Below are 23075 nucleotides of genomic sequence, written 5' to 3'. Positions count from 1 at the left end.
ATCAACAACCAGTTCAGACCCAAGAAGCCAGGTGAGCTGAGTCTGCTGTGTAATCACCTGCTTTAATTGGCCAATTAATTAACAGCAGCGAATACCAGAGCACACTGCAGTTCTCCAGGACCAGGGACGAAGACGCTTACTGCAGAAAAATGGTTCCAAACCTGTATATATGAGCATATTTTAGACTACATTTTAAGCAAGGTGTGGGATAAAGAAAATATATTCCTTATTTAAATGTGGTTCTGGGCTCAGAACGTTTGGAAACCCTTGTGCAATACTTTCCAATTGATTGAGACGAAGTTTATAAATTTTAGGACCAATACAGCCACCTGGTGGACAAATACAATATTGCAAGGTCATTGCTTGATTTTAAAATTGAGCAATAACTGCAATACATGCCTTGCTGAAAACGGTTGTCATTTGTTATTTTTAATGGGGCATATATTTGCATATAAATTCGCCGATTAATATTACATAGACAAAGGAAAATGAACGCCACACAATAGAACTATACTGTTGATTTCACGAAGAATGTTCGGTTATAATGTTTTATCCTTTACTACCCTCTAGTGGCCAAAGCTTGAATATATATTTTTTGTTGAGCAACTTGTTTGCAGTAAGCCGTAATTCAAAAGGAAACAACTATCAATTATACCACAGTAAGCCTTGCCTCTGGTTATAATAAAAAGTCATACTTAAATGTTCTCTAATAAGGGCAGGAATTATAGGCCCTAAATACACATATTTTCACCTCAATCCAAATCAGCTCATTCTATAAACGATTAAAACAATGAAAAGTATGCGTCATGTAAAATTGAAATAAATGATGGCTAACGACTAAAGTAGTCACGGCCACGCGCTATAATGAATATAGATATTAAAATGTTACATGAGAGATATGGTGGTTCTAATACACGAAGGCATAAACACTACTGTCACATTAATATTGAGAATTTGAAAAAATATTACAATGCATTTCAAAATAACGAATATAACCGTCGAATAATTACGATAAATGCGCAAAAGTGCATGTTCAAAACATGTCAACAAGTGTTATTTTACCGATTGTCCATTTGGCGTTCGTGTGCCACCGGTGTCCATTTCGTTTCACGTTACGTCATTATGGTAGCCTGCTTTTCCCATAAAATACATGGTTCCGGCTGTTGCGCACCGTAAGGTCGTCGGAATAGAATTTACCTACAAATACCCGGGTGGGATACCCTAAACGCAGCTGTCATTTGTACAGTAAGATGACGTCTCCCTCGCCGTCACATGACCCGCTCCTTACAGTAAAAACCCAACATGGCAGCGGCAGTAGCTATTCCACTGTAACTACAGCAACAATCCCACAAATACGGCAACACGAGCACAAAATCGAGCCGCCGGTTGCGCTCCAACCGCAGTCATGAGGGACAAGCCGAGGAAGAAGAAAGGGAGGACGTGGGCAGAGGCTGCCAAAACGGTAAGAAAGCGCGTTTGTTCGCCGTTTGTTGTGCTTGTTTTCAAATGGCTAAGCCGCTCCGTGCTCCCACTAGTGCAACTAGGTGTTTATGAGTTCATGACCCGCTGGTGGAAATGGATTATTGGGTGTGTAAAGCAAGGCCTGCTTCGCGGTCGGTCAAGCAACTGAAATACATTTTTAAACGTTTCGTCGGTTTTATGCAATATTCTCTGTCGCTGCTGAATAGTTGGTCGGCTTGACACTGTTTGTTTTTTTTTATGTGGCGAACTTCTGAGATTTGTGTCGGGCGCTTGTTTTCTTTAGCTGAAGTGAAGCACGGCGCCAGACCTGCTTCACGCGCATGACATTACCGTGTTCCCAGATCACGTACACACTGTCCTGCCTGGGCGCAAGTGTTTGACGTGCTGTCGAGTTTGAAGAGGAAAAAACGTTTAAAGCACTTAGTTTGACTTCTTTTCGTGGTTTTTAACTGACTTTTACCGAGCTGTCTAGCAAGCTCAAGGTGCATGAAACGAGCGTCACTGACAGTTTGGTAACAATAACGAATAATGCTTGGGAAACTGTAGCATACGGTAGCTTCACGTAGCTTATGCGAGAGAGCGTTTGAAATGGCAATAATGGAATGTACATGATCGGTGAAGTGCGATATTTTAATTATTTTACGGTACTTTATAGCTGTAAATGCAACTCTGTGTTTTATCGTTAGGTTGTCGACGGCAGTGTGCTAGCTTTCTCTATCTACTTCGCTAGCTAATTAGCTGCCTACTAAAGGTGGATCAACAATGTCGAGCGAAGCTGCACTTGGGAAGAATTAAGGTGGTGATAGAGTTAAGAGTATTTTGTTCGGTCGTGGTATGAAAGGTGAACGACGAGCCATGTGCAGTGGTCTGGATGCGTGTTGTGCTGATTTTAACATTTTGTTTATTCAGTAAAACGAGTAGCCTTCGGCGATGAAGTTTGCATTATTATTAACCAAAACCTTCCTTAGTGGAGCGCGCAATAGCGCGAAGCCGGCTGGAACCTGCTGAAATAGTCGTTGCTTTCAATGATTTATGAAAAGAAATAAAGCCTTAATTGCATTCGCTTACACGAAATTCGTTTTATAACGACAACGCCAACAACAACAAACATATTTTAAAATACTATTTCAAGATTTAGGCAACTGCGCTCTTAGAACCCCCAGATGTCATTTTCCGTATTGTTTTGTATTAACCTAGGTGTGTATTGTGTATTAGCCTACAACCCTACACGTGACAGCACCGTACAGTTTTGCCTTAGGGCTAAAACACCGCTAACAGATGTCTGTACATTTCTAAAGTAAAAACAATATTTAATGTAGGAAAAACAATGTCAACCCATTATTTCAGTCCAGTTGGCTTCGGTATAATTGTTTTATGCCGTCTCTCAGCATGTGTTGTGCTTAAACGTATGATTAAATGCGTTTTTCTTTTTCTCATCAAGCTACACGAAAAATATAATCTATATCAGTTTGTTTTACCTACTGTTCATTTCTAGCTATTTGGCTATTGTAAATGAACAGATCGTGTAAGATTAATTTAATAGTTCACATGTTGGGTTTTCACTGTTATTTTGTATGAAAATCTGAATCAATATTTTGGAGTTTTATTAAAAGTCGAAAAATTAAAATATACCTACAATAAAATTTTATTAAAATCGAAAAGGTGCTGTACAGGGATGGTAGAACCCCACCCTCCTGTTCCTACTTGCCCCTCTGGTGGCTGAGAATCCTGTCTTCAACCCCTTCGTGTGGGTGGAGAGACAGACAGCCAAACTCAGGCAACTGCAGCACCATTTAGACCAGGGTAAGAGAAAGAGAAGTTCAGGCCAGGACACCGCAATCCCCATTAACGCGTTTGCAAAGATTCACCTGCTCGCTCCTTTGAAGTATTAAGGCCCATGTAATTAGGGTTCGTTCTGTGCCGCCGATGGCAGCGGTGATTATGGACGATGGAGTAAATCGCGGGTTCTGTCGTACACGGTGCCGCCCGAGGGTGATGCGGCAGTAAATCGGCTTGTTTGCTGACAAAGACCGCCGTGGAAACATCCGCACGGAAGGAAAATATATGGGGTCACATTGATTTGGCGCTTGTGAGCACGAAGAGTGACCACTGAAAAGGGAAAGGACCTGTCTGGCGTGGCTTTCTTCTGTCTGGTAATTGGTCATGTCACGGGCTTTATGGTTGTTAGCCAGTCGGTGGTCTGGAGATCGTATATCGTTTTTATTCGGGGGATGCTATTCAGGCAACGTAGGATTATACTAATCTTCGGAAACAAAGGTATATAGCCACCAGACCTCTTTACACGTAGATCCATTAAAATCCGTAACGTGCATGGTAAGATCTGGTCTCTGCCTCAAATCTGACGTCACAGCTTGGGGTGTAAGAATAAGGTCAATAGTACCTCGTTGAAGACAGAAGTTGTGCAGCGCCTGTTTAAAGCCTTGTTTTAAAACAATTTATTGTGACCAAACTAATGTATCCACCCACACCTGTAAGGAAAAATGTTTTTCCTTTAAACGGGAAACATTGGAATGTCAAAAATGTCAGAATTTCTTTGTAACAGTTTAAAAAAATTTAAAAAAATAAAAAAGATATACCAACGTTATGGACTCTTGAGGTTGCCTGGAAATGCGTTTTTTTCTCTCCAGTCATTTCATGGTCACTGACATTTGAGCCAAAGCAAATTTGCCGTGTGACATTTTCAAGTTCTTGGAATTTACTTCTCAGAAATTTCCTCCCACTGTGTACGAAGAACCTGACATGAGACTTTCCTGGTTGTCCTTTGGCTTTTTTTATTTTTTTTTCATTCCGTTTATTCTTTATTGATTTACGCGCACGCTAGATGATGACATCGCTCTTTCGCCGTTATTCATGCGTGTCGTTGGATCGTGACTGAGGAAAGATTTCGGGTTAAAGTGTCTTGCCCCGGGGCACAGGAGTAGAGAGCCACGCCTGGAATTTGAACCTGCAACCTCCCAATACAGAGTCCCAGTTCCTTCCCCTGAAACGGGTCACTTTTCCTCAGATCAGACCGATGTATGGCTGGCATCTTTATGCTGTCGCCTCGGCGATACCCAATGGGGAGCAGGCTGATGTCATTCCACCAAACCTGGGAGGAGGTGGAGCTGTGGCCTTGTCTGTTTCTCTCTCTCTCTCTCACACACACACACACACACACACATGCAAGCACACGCATGCACTCACACACAAATCGTACACACACACATACACACACGCACACACACACCCAGACACACACACATACATTCCCACACACAAAATAGTTCAGGGTTCCACCTGCTAGTTCTATGGAACTGCATGTTCTGTGGAATTGTGTGTATCCCGAGTTTCGTTTCCCTAAGGCCAGACTAATCGCTGTCTGAGGGGCAGATTGAGTTCTGCCCTGGTGCATGCTGGGACTGAGGAAGTGCGCTCAACCGTAGGCGCAGATTGTTGAGCCTTACCAGATATTCAGCTCCGGAATGTGCGGTCAGGGTGGGCTCTGCCTCTCTTCTTGTGAAACTCTGGCAAAAATAAAATGATTAACTGGCGTATGAGTGTCCATTAACCTCCATTTTCATGAGCCAGTGGAAATGTTTTTTTCTTTTTTTTTTTTTTCTTTTTTAGTCATCTAAATTCCAGGAACTGGCAGCGAGGTGTGTGGTTTGGAAAGCACAGGGTAGTACAGGCCCCAGAAAGCAGGGAAGTCCAGAATTTTCATTGGCTTTTCCCTGTGCGCCCCCCCAGCCAGCGAGTGTACACTAATGCTTCCTGCGCGTCGAAAGAGAGAAGTCATGTGGTACGGTGATGTCAGCGAGGCTCTCTGCCTGCCGGTTCCACCGGACTCCCCCGATTCGGCTCTCGAAATGAGAAGCCCTGTCCCCTTACCGCCAAAAACACTCCACTGCGGCACACTTCCCACAAGCCTCTTCCACCGGCTGGGAGGCACGACCAAGGACGGCACTGTGGGGACGGCACTGCGGGGACGGGTGTGTTCTTCACCGTAACGTAGCACCGGGAAAAAACCCCTGTTACCAACCGGAACCCCCCCCCCCCCCGTAGTTAAGAAGTGGGGAGGATGGCAGGAAGGCAGAAGTTTAGTTTGTGGAGTTTAGGGATGAAATCCAATAGGCCTCACCGTCTTTAAAGAGAACAACGCTACTGTGAGAGAAATGTGTGCAAATTCATGCAGGATGTGTTCGATTAGAGCCCGTTTGACTATGGCCACCGGAAGCCTAGCCTGCCCCTTTAAAAACCAATGTTTGTTTTTAATGAAAGAATATTCTGACCGTCCTGTTCTGTGTTTGTGGAGCAGGTCAGGCGGAGAGAGAGAGAGAGAGAGTGTGAGAGACGCAATGAGAGACAGAGAGAGAGGGAGAGAGAGGGAGAAGGGAAGAGAGTGAGAGAGAGACAGACAGACAGAGAGAGAGAGACACACACAGTGAGAGACAGAGAGAGAGAGGGAGGGAGAGAAGGGAAGAGAGTGAGAGAGAGAGAGACAGACAGACAGACAGAGAGAGAGTGAGAGAGAGAGAGACGGACAGAGAGAGTGAGAGACAGAGAGGGAGAGTGAGTGAGAGAAGGGAAGAGAGTGAGAGAGAGACAGACAGACAGAGAGAGGGAGAGTGAGCGAGAGAAGGGAAGAGAGTGAGAGAGAGACAGACAAACAGAGAAAGAGAGAGACAGACAGAGAGAGAGACACACAGTGAGAAACAGAGTGAGAGAGAGTGAGAGACAGACAGAGAGGGAGAGAGTGAGCGAGCGGCGCTGTCGCTCAGCCCCAGACGCTCTGAGATAATGTCTGCCGCCCGTTCCGGGCAGGTGTGAAATTTGGATTGTGGAACGTGCCGCGGCTAATCGACCGTGAAGGGGAACGGAACACCCTGCGCAGGAAAACATCCGGCCCGGCGCTCGGGAAACGAAGACGAGGAGCCGTCCTCTCGTTACTCATAAAAGGCCCCTCCCGGAGGACTCCTGCGGTTTGTGTTTCACATTCTGTGTGAATTTATGTGGCCGTAACCGCGGCCTAAAGACCATGCTGAAGCGGCACCAGGGCCGAGAAGCAATTTTAGCGACAGACTTGCGGAGGCGAGGTAATAATTAGCCGCTTTAATCAATCAATCAATCAATCAATCAATTCAAGTGAATAATGAACAGAAACCAGCATATCCTTCTGCTCTCCTGGACCACGGTCGCAGACCTCTGCTACAATGGGTTCTGGACTCCACCTCCCATCAGCCCGTGCGAGATGTTGCTTTGTGGCACTATGCACTGGGTCACCAGCTCCGTAATGGGATGTGTAGTTTCTTTTTCACAAGGGAAAGGGAATCCGGAAAAGGTTACATACACGAAACTGAGGTGGAGCCCTGCTGACGCTCCTGAATTTCTGTTGGTAAACATCTGGCCTCTTCCTGATTAAAATCTACCCGTCGTTGCCCCAGATAATCCCGGAGGAGGGATACGTTCTCTGCGAAGCTAACGCTATCGTATCTCAGCGCGGTTACGCAACAAGAAAGCCGCTAATTTCCGGGGAAGGAGCTGAATCCAGGAAGCCGTGAGCAGTGAATACGGGGTGCAGACACGGGCGGAAGCTTCCGGAGAGAGCGGAGAGAGTAGAACCTTAATTAGGATGACGCATGGAGATCGATGTGAAGGGAGGATCTCGGTATGGAAAAATTAGTTTCTTCCAGAGTCCCAGTTTAGTAAACATTCAGGTGTGCTCTTACTCTGTTAATCTACAGGTCAGAATTCGGGGGGGAAAAAAACGTGCTATGGTTTGATGCAGCTAAATAGCCCTTTGCCGCTAAAAACAGAACCTTGGACCTTTCCATAGATCATCGTGTTCTGTGTTCTGAGGTGCTGTCCCCCATCCCCCCTACTGTTGAATGGGCATTTTTAATCTCCATATTTGGAGGTCAGTGTTGTTTTTTGTTTTCCCTCAGCTGTCAAAAGAGAATCCCCTTGCCTTGATTCCCACCCCCCCCCCCCCCCCCAGGCCCTGACCGCGGGGAACGATGACATCACAAGTGGAAAATCCACTTAATCTAATGATCCCCTCGCTCCCAACGTTCCGGATGCTTTCCCGCTGTCACGGCGACGGGGAAAAAAAAAAAAAACCTGCTGTGTGTTTACGCCGCTCCAGGTGGTGGACGTGCGTGCGGGGCCTCCGTCAGGGTGCGGCTGGCCTCAGGTGTGGCCCGCACCTCACACCTGAGCTCACGAAGAAACCGTCCGGAGGTTCTCGCAAAAAATAAAATAAAATAAAATAAAAAATCAAGCCCAGGTTTGTGGATGGATTGTTGGGTTGCTGTTGGGGGGAAATGGTTGGGATGTTTGGGGTTTGCTAATGAGTTTGTTGTTGTTGTGAGAAGGGGCTCTAGTACGCCCTGTTAATATTTTTTCTTGAAAATCTTCCGAATTTGGCATCAGAGGGTCAGTGAAGTGACGCTAACCACCAACCGAACCAAATCGGCCAGAATGACCCCCCCCCCTTTCCCCACCACCAAAAAAACTAAACAAATACACAAAGCTGTGTCCTTCCAAGTTTTCAAGCAAAAAGAAAACAAGTCTGATGTCACTTATTGCACACAGCACGGATCAGGGACACTGTTCCTGTCGAGTGAACACAAACCCTCTCCCGTGCCAGTGAAACAGGCCCGGATGCTTTATTGCAGCGAAGCCTTGTAAAAAGCCAGCTGTGTGTTCGTTAGCGGCTGTGTGTTTTATCAGAAGGCGCTCAGCTCAAGCAGAACGAATCAAAACCATTTTTTTCTCCATTTAAAATTTTTTTTTATTAGGCTGTTGTTGTTTTGTTTTTACTGGAAATCAAGTCGTTAATGGAGCCAGATGTGGAGTGTACCGTAGAGAAGTCCATCCTGGAGTGACATGCTGCTTTGCCTCTTCCCTGTTTAATTGCTGTTGTTGTTTAAATTCGGTCACACTGCGTTCTTAAAGAACACTTTTTTTGCGCGCAGTTTTTCTGTTTCAGTTTTCAGAACTCGTTCTGGATTTGTTTGTTTTTCTTTTTCGGCGTGTTAGTGGAAGAAATCGCCTCCCTGGCGAGCAGCGACAGTTTGCTTCATTGAATTTAGCGTTTTTTCTAAAAAAACCAGGTGGTTGACTCGGGATGGGGTTGTAAGGTGGAGGGAGGGGGGGAGGGGGGGGGTTGGATCGCGTACCGCCATGTGCCTCGCGGTTTACTTGTCCGCTGCCAGCCGGCTCGGGAGCGCCGACATTCCTGCGCTGCGGTCGGGAATAATCAGCGGATTCGTGTCCCCGGCTCGTCCTCATCGGGAATCGGCAGGGAGGGGGGGCGAGGGGAGGGGAGCGAGGAGGGGGGGGGGTCAGTGTCTCGCACACACAGGAAATGAGTCATGGCTCGTTAAAACCCTCGCGCGCTTCACCCGCCGGTCTCCGGGGCGACCGCTCCCCCCCTCCCTGTGCGTGTGCGCGCACGGCTGGGCAGGAAGGAAGTGAGCGCGGACGTGAGCTCGCCAGCTGTGCGGTCTCCTCCGGGCGGGAGCCCCGGACAGGAACGCCGCCAGCGCCGGCCGGCTGGGTCACACGCTTTTTTTTTTTTCTCTTTTTTTTTGGCGGAACTGGGCTTCCGATAAAGAGCCCGCGGGGAGGGGGTGTTCCCCCCTCGCCACACGTCCCCAGCCCCCCCCCGCGTAAGGGGTTCCACCCGCCGCGTCCCCGGAAACATCCGGCTCTCCCGGCAGCGGCCGTGACTCACGCTGGAGAGACGGCGACAGACGGAGTTCTGCCCGGGTGTTAGTCCCGCTGCGGCTTCTCTGATTGGCTCTGTCCACCTGCCCCCCCCCCCCTCCTCCCTCCCCCCACCTGCCAGAGCAAATTGGGTACGCTGTCTCTCGCATTAGCAAAAACCCCTGGTTTCCCAAGCGACTGTTGCTAAAGAGATTTTAGCCTAGTTCTCATTGCATTCTGATGTTTAACAAAAAACAAAAAAAGACGGCAGAATCTCTTCTTTTATACCCAGTTTGGAGACGTCCTTCAGTTCCCATTAGTGCCAGTAGGGGGCATGAATGAGGACTTTCCTGCTGTGTGGCAGTATTATGACTCTGCTATAACAGTGATGCAGCCTAATGATTCAGTTACTTACTCTTTTTTAAAATACTTAAACACGGGTGGCCAGTTGTCTTTTTTATCTTCTCCCCTTTCTTCTCAATTTTGGAATGTCCAATTTAACAGGTGGACCTGCAGGCCCCCGTCTGACCAGCAGGGGGTGCTAACTCTCACTGAGGCCTGTCCTCCCATCAGTGGGTGGCGCTACGGCTGATTGCTCGTCGCCCTGCAGGCCGTCCGACAGCCCACCCTGCAGATGAGTTCGTGTCAGAATACCGCGCGATATTGGAGTCCTATACTAGCAGTGCTTTCCAATTTCATTTTTGGCAAGCACTGAGATAATGGCATCCTGCCGTGTAAGACAAGGGCCCCACTGGACTGAGAAAAAAACAAATTTACCGGAGCAGATGCATTTAACTGGGGGGGAAAAAAAACACAGTCTATGAAACTTGATTATCACAAAACGCAAAAAATGCATCCCCATTCGCTGAAGACTTTCGCATCCACTGTTAAACCTGGTTCGCCGTGGCCTGGATTTCCTCACACGGCCTTTGAATAATGGCGTTGGGGAATCCAGCTGGTCACAGGCCAGCGTAGTTCAAATGCATATCTCTTCATTTTCTTCAGCGCTGTCAGCTGAGTAAGTTCTTGACTATTGCATGGAAAATATTCTGGCGGACTAAAGACCCACCTGCTCAGTCTACCCCATGGCTCCCCTGGCCCTTTTTAGTACAGGTATAGCTGGTCAAATAACAGGTTACCTGTATGGTGGTATTTTCTTTTGTTTAAAATAGTAATTGTTGGTACCTCAGTTGACTCTGAATAGGCCTTCTGTGCCTTATTGGTTATATTGCACTTATATTGTTCTGAGACTCTGGCCAAGAACATTTGCTCAGTGATTTTAATGTTTAGTGATTTTTAATGTTGTGTAACGGAATGGTCTTTCTTATGTATTTGCACATTTTAAAATGAATTTGATTGGTTGATTAGATGACCAGCCAGCCGATGGCAACATGGGCTCAATAAGACGTGTCTTGATTGGTCGGGAGATTCTGGGTGTGGTGCCCTCGAGAAAAGGCCCAGGGTTAGGGCAGAGGCCTGATTGGATGTTTTTTTTTTAGAGCCAATGGGGTGGAGACCCCTGATTGGTTGTTGTTTTAAAGCCGCTGGGGGGGGGGGGTCAAGGGGGGGCACGACAGACAAGCATACCCTTCTATAGCCAAAGAAGGAAATGATAAACACACAAACTCTCTCTCTCGCTCCCTCTCTCTCTCTCACACACACACACACACACACACACATGCATGTACTCTCCCTCTTACTCTCTTGCGCTGTCATACTCACACAGTCTTTCTCTTGCACGCCCTCTCCCTCTTTATTTCTCATACGCACTCAATCTGCCCTTCTCTTTGTCTTCCTCTCCCTCTCTCTGCCTCTCTTCCCCCCTCCTCCTCTCTCTCTCTCTTTCCCCCCTCCGCACTCTCTCTACTCTCCCTCCTTCTCTCTGACTCTCCCCCCTCCTCTTCTCCCTCTCTCTCTCTCTCCTCCTCCTCCTCTCTCTCCTCTCTCTCTCTCCTCTCTCTCCTCCTCCTCCCTCTCTTTCTCTCTCTCTCTCTTCCTCCCCCCTCTCTCTCTCTCTCTCTCTCTCTCTCTCTCTCCCGTGGTGGTGTGGGCGCTTTGCTGCAGGTGAAATGAGAGATCGACTAATCCCGCTGGGGCTCAGTGCAGTGTCCTTATGGGCGGGGTGTGTGTGTGAGAGAGAGAGAGGGAGAGAGAATGTGTGTGTGTGTGTGAGAGCGAGTGCGTGTGAGTGTGTGTGTGTGAGAGAGAGTGCATGTGAGTGTGTGTGTGTGTGTGTGAAGAGAGAGGGTGGAGTTGTGTGGAGAGAGAGGTGTGTGTGTGTGTGTGTGAGGGAGAGCCCATGGAGTGTGGTGGAGCGATGTGTGAGTGTGAGTGTGTGTGTGTGTGATAGAGAGAGAGTTTGCGTGTGTTGTGTGTAAATGTGTGTGTGCACATGCGAGTGTGTGTGTGTAGGCTCTGTAACTGGCTGCCAAACCTGCAGGGAAGCACATTATTTATCAATGGCCAAATGTCTGGTGATTATTATTATTATTATTATTTATTAATTTGCTCTTCAGGGTAAATGCGTGGATCAGCTTGCACTACTTGTCACAAGTGAGCTATTTCGCATGCTGACTAAACAAGTCATATTTTTTTTGAGTGTTTGATTGGTCGTGCCAAAGTGGTTTAGAAAGTGTTCTGATAAAGCAAAAGTGACGACAAGTTGTGTTAAAAGTCATTTTATGTGACACTCGCACCGTTCTGTGCGGTTCTTCTTCATGCATATTTATGAAGTTGTTTTGACATTTGCCTGGGAATTTTTCGTGCCGGATTGAATAACTTATAGAATTTGTTCATGCTGTCACATTTTTCATATGCAACTGACAGATAGACTGGCTCGCCAGCTAGCTGAGTTGCTTTCAATCATTTTTGTTCTGAATGTCAAAGTGCAGCTTGAATATTCATGTAGACTCTGATGTATTAATATTGAGCAGTGTCGGTGCATGTCCAGTGAGTTCCCTGATAGACTACAAATATGGCTGCAACATTACAGACATTGTTCTCCACTGACTTGCGATATAACACACGTCTTGTTTTTTTCACCATCTTTGCGCAGATCATGTCCTTCCCCCCCCTCTCTCTCTCCCTTTCTCTTTCACTCTCTCTTTCACACTCTCTCTCTGTCTCTCTCTCTCCCTTTCTCTTTCCCTCTCTCTTTCACACTCTCTCTCTGTCTCTCTCTCCCTTTCTCTTTCACTCTCTCATGCTTTCTCTCTGTCTCTCTCTCTCCCTTTCTCTTTCACTCTCTCTCCCTCTCTCTTTCACACTCTCTCTCTGTCTCTCTCTCTCCCTTTCTCTTTCACTCTCTTAATCCTGACACTCGTTTGCTAAGTGCTTTCTGGACACACCTGTAGCCTCTGGATTAAAGTTAATTGTGCGTGGATCCTTTGTGGGTGGAGCTTACAGAAGACTGACTGGCATTGAGAACAGTTCCCATGATTCCCGAGCTGTGTGGTTTTTGGGTTTTTTCTCATTGGTGGTTTCTACTGACGGGTGTAAAAAAAAAAAACTTTGATATTTGTTGAAATTATTATAATTTAAGAAAGGCTATGCGTGTGTGTGTATTTATTTTTATATAATGTTTTTTTTAGTTGGACTGAGGGCTGGAAACTGTCATGTTTATTTAACCTTTTTAAACTTGGCCTTGGAAGGGAAGGGAAAGCTCTTCAGTGAAAAGGACGGGGGCCTGACCTGGTAAGAGCCCACATCCTGCTGCAAGGCGCTGACTCATTCTGATGGAGCACCATCTGTGACCTTCAGGAGGGCGAGCAGGTTCTCGCTGTCTGGAGAGCCTCTTATGCAGGACCAGGTCCGCTCTGTCGCCCCCCCCCCCCTCCAGGGTACAGTCAGGCCCCGCCCCCTTCCCCCGCAGAGAAAAGAGCGAAGCTGTAAAGCCCAGAAATCTTTTCTTAAGGTGTGAGGTCACAAATCCGTGTTCGGAACGTTCTTGACGGAACGTTCTAGCGCCGCTGTAACAGTCGCTGCTGCTGGTAACCGAGAGCAACGGAGTTCTAGAACACGGACTTAGAATGTTTAAGAAACGTTCCAGAGAACCTGCTCTTCTGCCGGGTGGGTAAATGGTTCTTCAGAATCCTCGCCAGTGTAACCGAAGGTCAAACGTGCGTAATAATCGGGCTGCTGTCGTTTCCACGGTGGAGGTCTAGGCGATGAGGTGGGTCCCCATCTCGGGTCCTCACTTTTCCATGGTTAGCAGCCCTTGTGAGGACCGAATCATCAGTCCCCACAAGGTAAACACAGTCATAGCTGAGTGAAAAAACACTACTCTGGTACTGCCCCAGCACAGCGTTAAGAATGTCATACATGCTCATAAAAGGGGTACTTAGTTAGCTGCTTTTTAGTACCTCAAAGAACAGGTAGGCTAATATGCGCCCTTTGGATGAAAATGTGACTATAGCTTTTCCTCTCGAATGACACCCTTCTTAAAAGAATGTGACATGTGTAAGCGGTGCTGTGCGTGTGCATGTGGCTGGTGAAGGACAACACCCGGAACTGATGTGACAGCTGCAGCGTGTTTTTATTTAAATGCCAGACAGTCGTTTTAAATGTGTGCACCAGCACAAGCGAACTGAAACAGCAGCTCATTAAATATGCACGACTGAAAAGTTTCCACATGTTCCTCATTCATTATTCATTCTTTCGGGCTCTCTCTATTGGCTGAATAAGACTTAAGATACAGTGCATACATATACACATGAGTGTGTGTCTGTGTGTGTATGAGGTGTGTGTGAGTGTGTGTGTGTGTGTGAGTGCGAGTGTGTGTGTGTGAGTGGGTGTGAGTGAGTGTGAGTGAGTGTGTATTGGTGTGAGTGTGTGTGTGTGTGTGTGTGTGTGTGTGAGCATGTATGGGTGTGTGTGTGTGAGTGTAAGTGTGTGTGTATGTATGTGTGTGTGAGTGTGTGTGTGCTCACAGCTCCTCTCTGTGGGGAAAGATGATTGCAGAGACCCCTGCTTCCTTCCACCGCAGTGAAGGATATTAAACACAGACATCTGCTCCAGCGAAACCGCCACCTGTCCCACCCTCCCACGGTCTCTGGAGGGCCACCTCCATCTCCACGGCGACGGCATGCAAGCCAGCACGGAGAAACAGACACCTGCATAATCAAAATCATCTCTTTTTAAAAATACTTCTGTTACACATAAAGAGCCTACTGAAATAAATTCTAGAAAATAGCCAATTTCGTTCAGTTGACGTTTGAAATTAATCGTCCTGAAGTCAAGAGGCTTGCTATACTGCCCACTGCTGGAGAATCTGGTAATGGTCTTTTTTGAGAAAGTGTTGCTTACGTGAGCAACATGGCAATTTCCATTATAACCAATCATCAGTGCATCCATTTAGTGCCCTGCCAATCAGAAGCGCTTCTGTTTAGTGGGCTGCCAATCAGAAACGCATTTGTTTAGTGGGCTGCCAATCAGAAGCACATCTATGTAGGTGTCAGCCAATCAGAAGTGCATCCATTTGGTGGGCATCCAATCAGAGGCACATCCATTTTGTGGGCAGCCAAATCATAAGCGCATCCATTGAGTGGGCTGCCAATCAGAAGCACATCCGTTTAGTGTCCTGCCAATCAGAAGGGCATTTGTTTAATGAGCAGCCAATCAAAAGTGCATCCGTTTGGGACTGTTCATCGGAAGTGAATATCCATAACAGAACCGACAGGGCTCTCCTGTTCCATACTTTAGTGCTTTAGATCAGAAGGAGTTGATATTATTTCCCATAGTTTCCTTCTGCTGTCTTCTGGCTTATTGAACACTTCAAATGCAGGCATGTGGGGGAAGGGGGGTGTGTGGGGGTGTGGGGGGGTGGCGGGGGGGCATGTGGGGGCGGAGGGGGGGCGTATGATCACCTGTCGCAGTGATGAAAGGAGCCTGGTGCAGAAGCCGCACCGCGCTGCTGGTAAGTGGAATGGCTCCTGGCAGCAGGCTGAGAGATTTTATTAATTTGGAGGTCACAGAAAGGTCGCATTTGCATCCGGCCTTAATTGATTGGCTGAGACATGCTGAAGGCCGTCTGAGATTCGCACGCCTGCGTTTGCCCAGTGTTGTGTCTGGTGCCTCATCGCCAGGAGACCAAACTGCCGCAGTCAGTAAGCAGGGCACAGCATGAGTGAGATCTGGGGCATTTTTTTTGGGGGGGGGGCATTTTAATTGATTTTTTTTTTTTTACTTCTTATCTTCCTGAGACTTGGCAGAAATAAAGTTTAAGAATTTTATTTTTTTTACATAATACAAGCGTCTTGGATGACAAAAACATGTTGCGATGAAAATATAAATTTTACTGAGTGTCGCTTGTAGTGTGGGTTCCAGAATAGCATAATAGCCCATATGTTTCTTGAGATCAAGGCCAGAGACTCCTGTCCTCTACAGGGGACACAGAAACGAACTGCTGAGTCCTAGCATGTTAAGTTTCGTCTTTTGTTATCGTTCTAATTTAATTCTCACTTTTACGCAACAATGGAAATAGAACAACAGTACCCAAAGTAAATAACCATTAGTATTTAAGGCTTGTTGCACATCAAATAAGCAATCTTTGGCAAGCACAAATAAGCAATCGTGTTTCTACATCTGGATGTAGCCTAGTTCTGTGTCCATGGTTAAGAATTTGAGCCACTGATCATCGTCACCGTTCTTTTTGTTCTCGAGGCTCATCGATTGGTTTGCTACGGGGGGGGAGGTTAGGGGGCCACAAGGGATTTTGGGCCCCATGAGAAGATCTCATGTTGGGTCCCACCCTCCCCCCCAGGCCACCTCCCATCCCTGCACAATTACAGCACAGTATTTGAGGGCCCCTGTTACTGTTCCTAACCCCCCGACCCCAGACGCACTGGCTGGAGTTCCACAGCGCTGTTATCCCCCCGACGACGCCACTGGCTGCAGGAGTTCCACAGCGCTTATCCCGTTACCCACTGCTGCAGTCCACACGCTGTATCCCCCACGACGCCGCTTGTTATTGAATAATTTATCGGCTGCTGTCGCCGGTAGAAGGTGTTTCCCCCTCAGAGAACTCAGTGTTTTTTTTATCAGCTGCTTTCTGATTGGAGGACTCTTGTTCTCAGCTGCTTTCTGATTGGAGGAATGGCTGAGGAGCACTTGTTCACTTTGTTCTCTCGGTTGGCCACTACGACCGAGTTAAACAAAGGTTGCATTGTAAGTGTTGGAATGCAGTTCCATGGGTCCTAAACAAAGAATCTCAGGAAGCTTACATTTCAGTTCATTTTGTCCGAGTGCATTTTCCCTTACCTGAGAATGTGTTACGCATTATTTACTGTCATTCTTGGACTTCCTGTTTTTAACCGTCAGAGTGTAAAACGGTCTATCCCCACCTGTATCTAGAGATCACCCTATACCACTTCAATCAGCACTACGACACTTATAGACACTGTGCACTTAATGACACTATGAACTACTACGACAGATATAACTAATAAGTTGTATGACATATAAATTTTGGAAATTTATGTAGATTCAAGTGGGTCCCACAAGCTGTAAAGCAAAGATGACCACATTATCAAGCTTGCTGCTTTGTCTTTTAAAATGTTTGATATACAAGGCAGGAGCGATGGGGCCCTGGCACGACGTTTGCAGAAGAGAAGCATCAGATGCGTTCAATTCATGTGGAAAAGAAGCATTTTGCAGGAAGAAAAATCTCCATTTACAAGTTTGGGGGGTGGGAGGTGGGGGGGGGGTGTCGGGGAAGGGTGAGGTGATTGGGACAGAAATAAAAATATTTGTAAATTGTGTACGTGTGCGTGTGCGTGCGTGCGTGCGTGCTTGCGGGCGGCGTCAGATGGGGGATTGGGGGGGGGGTAATTCGGTGTTACCAGTGTTACCAGGTGGAGGAGGATTCAGTGTGACCCCCCCCCACAGCCGCCAGCCTCTGACCCTCAGGTGGAGTGACTGTCTGGCGGAGTGACTGTTAGACAGAGTGACTGACAGGCGGGGTGACTGTTAGACAGAGTGACTGACAGGTGGAGTGTCTGTCAGACAGACAGTCTGGGAGTGACAGTGCTCCCGTATGACGGGGAATCCGTGGCTACAATAAGGAGCTCATTGTTCTCCTGAGCCGGCCAGTCTGGGGCGCTGGAATGTGGGAGGGGTGCGGTGTGTGGAGGGGGCAGGTATGTGGGGGGGTGGGGGTGGGGGGGCGGTGTTTGGAGGGAGCAGGTATGTGGGGGGGGGCGGTGTGTGGAGGGAGCAGATATGGGGGGGGTGCGGTGTATGGAGGGGGCAGGTATGTGGGGGGGGGGGCGGTGTTTGTGGGGAGCAGGTATGCGCACAAGCTGGAGTCCAGGTGATTTTGAGACGTACAGTATAACGGTGCACACACACACACACGCACACAGGCTGTCCGTTCAGCTGTGATTTTCGGAGTGGGGTAATAGTTTTTTTTTTTGTTGACTCCAGCAGTAGTAGAATAATGTTTTTTTCCCCGTGCTGTGGCAGGTTATGGAGTTAAAGGTCTCCATTCTGCCGCAGTTAATGTTCAAAAGCCCCTTCATAACGCAGACAGAGAAGCTTTGCTCTTTTAAGGAGCTCGTTCCAAAGAAGACGCGCTGCCAATTTAATTACTTTTCACAGGATGCGGATGCGTTCGGAACAGCCAGACGACACTAACGTGCACAAGGCACCCACCAGGCAGCTCTGTCGCCAGAAAAAAGAGCCTTAAAAAAACAACAAAGACGCAGTTTATTCAGGAATGCGCAGCAAAGGAGGGAGGAAATATGCACGGAATCCTGTTTTTAAAAAAGGGTCAGTCTACCTGCGTTCCAGAAAGCCCAGATCCGGGATCGGAGATCGGGAACAGAATCTAGCGGGCGGGAACGTTACTGGGCCGAGCGCGGTTGACGCCCCCTTTTTTACGCTTCAGCCAATCAGAGGGAGAGCGGAGAGGGTGGAGGTTTGAAGATCAGCTGAGCTTCCTGTTTTTGAGTAAACGGTAAAAGATAGCGCTCCACTGAACGCTGGCCGTCCTCCTGGAGCAGGAGAGAGCGACAGGTCCAGCCTTCCTTTGGCCTTCCGGGGCCCTGTAACGATTATTAGCTAATTAATAAATAATGTTAATTAGCCGGCTGTTCGGGTGGCGCTGAGAGATCTGGGAGTTTGGTGCGTGGGGGCCTGGGGGGTGTATAAGTCACTGTGTGGGGTGAAGGGAGAGAACGCTGCTGCTGTCGATGCTGAACTCAGATTTTCGGGCCATAGGCCAGGCATTGTGTGTGAGCGCCCCCTGGTGGCCCAGGTGGGTTTTAACGTGGAAACGCGCTGATGGTCCCGTGGGGCCCGGCTCGAGGGGCCACAGGTGTGCTAATTATTCACGGCGCCGTCGGCTCCGCCCCCTGAGAGGCGACTCGGGGCTCCAGGGAGGGGCCAGTCTCACCTGAGCCCACCTGTCATGTCACATGATCCTCAAACTGCCAGTTTACACACATGCATACGTACATTTATGCATATATACATGCATACATACATACATACTGCACATATACATACATACAAATATATGTACATACTGTATATGTACTTACATACATGCTTACATACATACATGCACACATACATTCATACATCCCCCTCTCCTCTCCCCCTCTCCTCCTCATTGCTGAGTGTTTCTGTGGCACCCCCTCCTCCTTTCCTCCTCTCCACCTCTCCCCCTCTCCCCCTCTCCTCCTCACTGCTGAGTGTTCTTGTGGTTTGCTTCCAGGTGCTGGAGAAGTACCCCAACACTGCCATGAGCCACAAAGAGATCCTCCAGGTCATCCAGAGAGAGGGGCTGAAGGAGATAAGGTAAGGGTCTACCCCCCCCTCCCCCCCACCCACCTCCCCTAACATGAAACCAGGCTTTGCCAGTTTAGCCAATCAGAATGAAGCTGGAATACAGGTTTTGGACTCTTTGTTTGCCCTTAGCAACTCCTCCTGGATCTATATCCTGATTTTTAAATTTAAACTGTACTGGTCGTTCTCCCATTGGTTTATCCTGCTAAAACAGCGTCTGGGTGCATCCCATGGCAGTGCTGATTGGCTGCCAGCCCGGGCTACAGTTGGCCGAAATGTCCTCCCTCTCATTGCGCCAGCATGCCCCCTAATGGTTGATCAGGCACCTGCTATCTGTAACGCCCAGCTGGTGGGTGGTGGAGTGAAAAGGACACGGCGGGTGTGCCTCTCCCCTCTCCCAAAACTTTGGAGGCCGCTGTCGTGACGGGACGGGCCCGACACAAATATAACCGGGCGTTCCGAAAATGAGAGAGAAGAAAACTCAAGATCGATACTGGCACAAACAAGATTTGGGGACTTCGTGGAAATGGATCTGGGATGTTTTGCCGAGGGCAAGATTTAGTACCCTATGGATCGCCTGTCCACCCGGAATTTACACCCTTTAATGTGGACTGCATTCGCCCATTAAGGGCGCTGGACAAAAATACCGCATTTTATTTATCAGTACTTTGAGGACCATTTGCCCCACTGACAGACATACATACTCACAACTCCTGCCTGAAAATCGATACGTGAAAGATAAGCTTATGAATTGCGCATAATAATATTGTGCTGAGGACATTTTCCCAGCCCTGCTGCGGGGCTGGGCATGTTGAGACAGAGAGGAACGGCGGGCAGGTGCTGGAGGGAGGTCTCTGTTGGATCCTGAAGCATTCGAGCGATAACGAGGAAGCTAATTACTAATTCTGCAGCCTGTTCCCGGCAGGCGGGGGGCAGGGGGGAGGGGGGTGCAGGGGGGACTGGATCTCTAAACAAAGACTGGCAACACCCTGGCTGAGTATCCGTCCTGTACTTATAGGTTTCTGCAGGGGGCAGGGAGGGGGGGTTAACAGATGGTCGCTGGAACTTAACCAGACCCCGCCCCCCAGCAGGAATGGCCTCGGTTCACCTCGCGGTCAAGGTTGGCCAGCGCCGTGAAAACAATCCGTCTGTAGATCTCCGCGGTGACGTCACAGCCGTCTGAGCTGCCGGCACGTTGAACCGTTTATAACGGACCTCTGACGTCAGCGGCCGTGTTCTTTTTTTTTTGTTTTGTTTGTTTGTTTTTTTGTTTTTTTTTACGTGGGACAGAGCCGCGTTTGTTCAGCAAAATATCCCCCCGAAGGTGTGTGTGGCAAGACTCACCTTAGGTGGGGTGGAGTTTGGGGACAGAGCGATATTTACAGCACCCGAAAGAAAGAGACCCTTTCGCACTTTTCAGAGTAAATATGTGGCCAGAAAAACGGAGTGCTGAAGCGCGATGTTTATCACCGCTAGCGCGAGGGGAGATCATCGTTCACAGCCGCACTCGCCTGACGGATGCTTAGCGGGACTTGGCTGCGGTCCACAGCTTTGAGAAATGCTCTCTCCCTCACCTCGGAGAGAAAGACGTTTCGCTCTTTCCCCCGATTAGTAGCTCCTCTTACTCCGGGGCGCGGCTGTCTGTGGTCGCAGGCAGTAAACACCGGGCGACAAATTCCCCTCTGACTTCATTAGGGGCAGCCGGCGCGTTTAGCGCTAATTGCGTGATAAATCCATAACAACACAAGACGCCGACCTCAGCTGTCTGCGCGTTGCTTAAAAAAAAAAACAAAACGAATGAGAGAAAACTTCGCACCAGACAAAGTGAGTGCGCTCGCGCTGTCATTAGAGGCCGTTGGAAGTCGTCCCTGAAATTGCCTCGCTGGCCAATCAATTCGGGTAGTGGTTCCGTTTTAATGAGGACGAGATGCGCGTTTCCCTGGCAACGGGCCAGGACCTGTTGTCACGGGGGGGAACCAATGTAGAAAAAAAATACCTGCTCTTGGTTTTCAAGATGGGTTAGAAGAAGTAAAAGCAATTTATTTTTTTCTTTAACAAGCGGGGGTTCAAATGAGTTCGTTATTTCCATTAGCGTGCACATTGCCGTTTTTTAAAAGGGAACAACCACCTAGATTTCATCTGCACAAGGCTGACCCCTTCCATTTTAATTAGTACTGAAGCTCGCAACTCATTGTTTTTCCCCTGGATGTTATCAGTCCTTTAGATCAGAGAGAGAGAGAGGGAGGGAGGGAGGGAGGTGATGGAGATATAAACCAGTAGAGCTGATGTCTATCTGACTCTTTTATGCCCCCACTTGCTAGAGACACAGTTCACTATTCATTTTCTTTTACTACCCAAAGAGCAGTGTGGGAACAGAGCTATGGATCCAGAAGGTTGTGTGTTCCAAGGCCAGCTATGTAGAGGGCAGGGAGTTTGACCCCAAACCACTTTGGTCTGGTCTTTGTAAATGGTGGAGGTTCTGGGTTCGAGTCCCGGCAGGCCGGATCCTCTCTGCGTGGCGTTTGTGGGTTCTCTCCGTGCACGCGCGGGTTTCTTCCAGGTCCTCCGGTTTCCTCCCGCAGTCCAAACGCACGCAGGCTCCATGGCCATCTTGGAAAAGGGATGTAAATCTCAACGTGGCTACCCTGGTCAAATAAAGGTTGAATAAAATTAAAAATAAATAAAACGTATGACAATGAAAGAGAGGCCTGGCACCTGCGCTTGGTTACGTGTGTCTGAAAAACACGTTCATTGGTTCAGCTGGAAACAAAGAAGCGTTCTGCAAAGAAGAGTTTTCTTCTCCTCAAAATCTCATAAAAGAATGCAAAAAAAAAAAAAAACGCATATGGCATGTTGATTAATATCTAAATAAAAGTCTTGCCAATGCTATGCTGTGTATTACTTTCATTAAAGGCTACAAATCAGTGAAAGACTGCAACCTATGCAGGACTTTGTCCTGTGGTGCAAATCACATTTTGTGGGACCGGGTTAACTGAGCCACAAAAACACAATCATTCTACTGCAGATGCTAAAATGAATTCCAACACCAGATCTAGGCCTCATTCATATTTTAAATCACTTGCATATTTATCCAAGTCAACATTCAACATTTAGATTGCTACTTACCTAATCCACACTTCACTGTGACCCTGCATTAAATTGTTGGAATTGTGTTCATGCTTATTTTCTGTTTGCTCGTTATTAAAAACATGGGGGTGAATGTTCTCAATCCCAGATTCGTATTTCCATGAATGCTCAACATCGTTCCCTGTGTCTCCAGCAAACCTAAACCAGTGCTCAATATAGAAAATGATGTGGCTTTAAGGCTGTTTCTGTTGTTGTCCTCGTTGTTTTTTTGTTTGTTTTTCTTTGATGATGAACTAAGCCCCCCCACCCCATATGTCATGGTTTGTGTTTTTGTGCCTTTTTGATCCAGTGCAGTTCACCATTGTTGTTCTGTTTGTGTGCCCCCCCACCCCCACCCCCCATCCCTGTCATTAGTTTGAATACCTGCTCTTAAAATCGTCCTCATAAACCTCTAATTATTTTTATTTATTTTTTTTTATTCCTTTGCCTTTTTGGTTTTCATTGTCTCTCTTGTCTCTCCAGAAGGTAAGAAACAAACTTCTCTTTTAACTCTTTTAACTGTTTTAAAATGGACTAACCGTGACCCCCCTCTTTTTATGATTTTGTACTGCATGTACCTACAGTTTACAACCTGCCTCCGCCCCCAACCCCCCGCCCCCCCCCCAGTAAAACGCAACAGGGACAGCAGCTATTAGCCTCAGTGGCTAGCGCTTCCCCTCTCAGCTCCCTGCATCTCAAGATGGCGTCCTCCTTAGCCCGTTAGCCCGTTAGCCTCTTTAGCCTGTTGGCGAATGGAGGCCGCTCTCACCCTGGCAGTAACCGGCGGCTGCTCTAACACACGCGTTAGCATGCTTCGCCGCCGAGGATTGTGGGAATGAAAGGCGCCGTCCTTCGCTTCTGTAGTGCTGTGTATTTGTGCCCATGTGTGAATTAAAGAACAATTTATTCCTTTGTTTGTTTGTTTGTTTTTGGAAGGGGTAAGGAATCTTGCCCCCCCCCCCCCCCGCCCCTTG

General features: G+C 47.8%; 1 protein-coding gene across 1 annotated transcript in view; it reads left to right on the top strand.

Annotated features, from left to right (window-relative positions):
* The first annotated feature begins 1131 nt into the window (after positions 1 to 1131).
* asxl2 (ASXL transcriptional regulator 2) overlaps positions 1132 to 23075 on the top strand; it is a 65395-nt gene continuing 43451 nt past the window's right edge. The window contains exons 1-2 of the mRNA XM_064341259.1: positions 1132 to 1462; positions 18905 to 18987. Of these exons, the coding sequence (XP_064197329.1) occupies positions 1406 to 1462; positions 18905 to 18987 (140 nt within the window). The 5' untranslated portion in view covers positions 1132 to 1405. The remainder of the gene's footprint in view (positions 1463 to 18904; positions 18988 to 23075) is intronic.

Source organism: Anguilla rostrata, chromosome 6, assembly GCF_018555375.3.
Source record: "Anguilla rostrata isolate EN2019 chromosome 6, ASM1855537v3, whole genome shotgun sequence".
In the NCBI taxonomy this organism is placed as follows: Eukaryota; Metazoa; Chordata; class Actinopteri; order Anguilliformes; family Anguillidae; genus Anguilla; species Anguilla rostrata.
The sequence above is the reverse complement of the archived record's forward strand: the minus strand, read 5'-3'. Positions and strand labels throughout refer to the sequence as shown.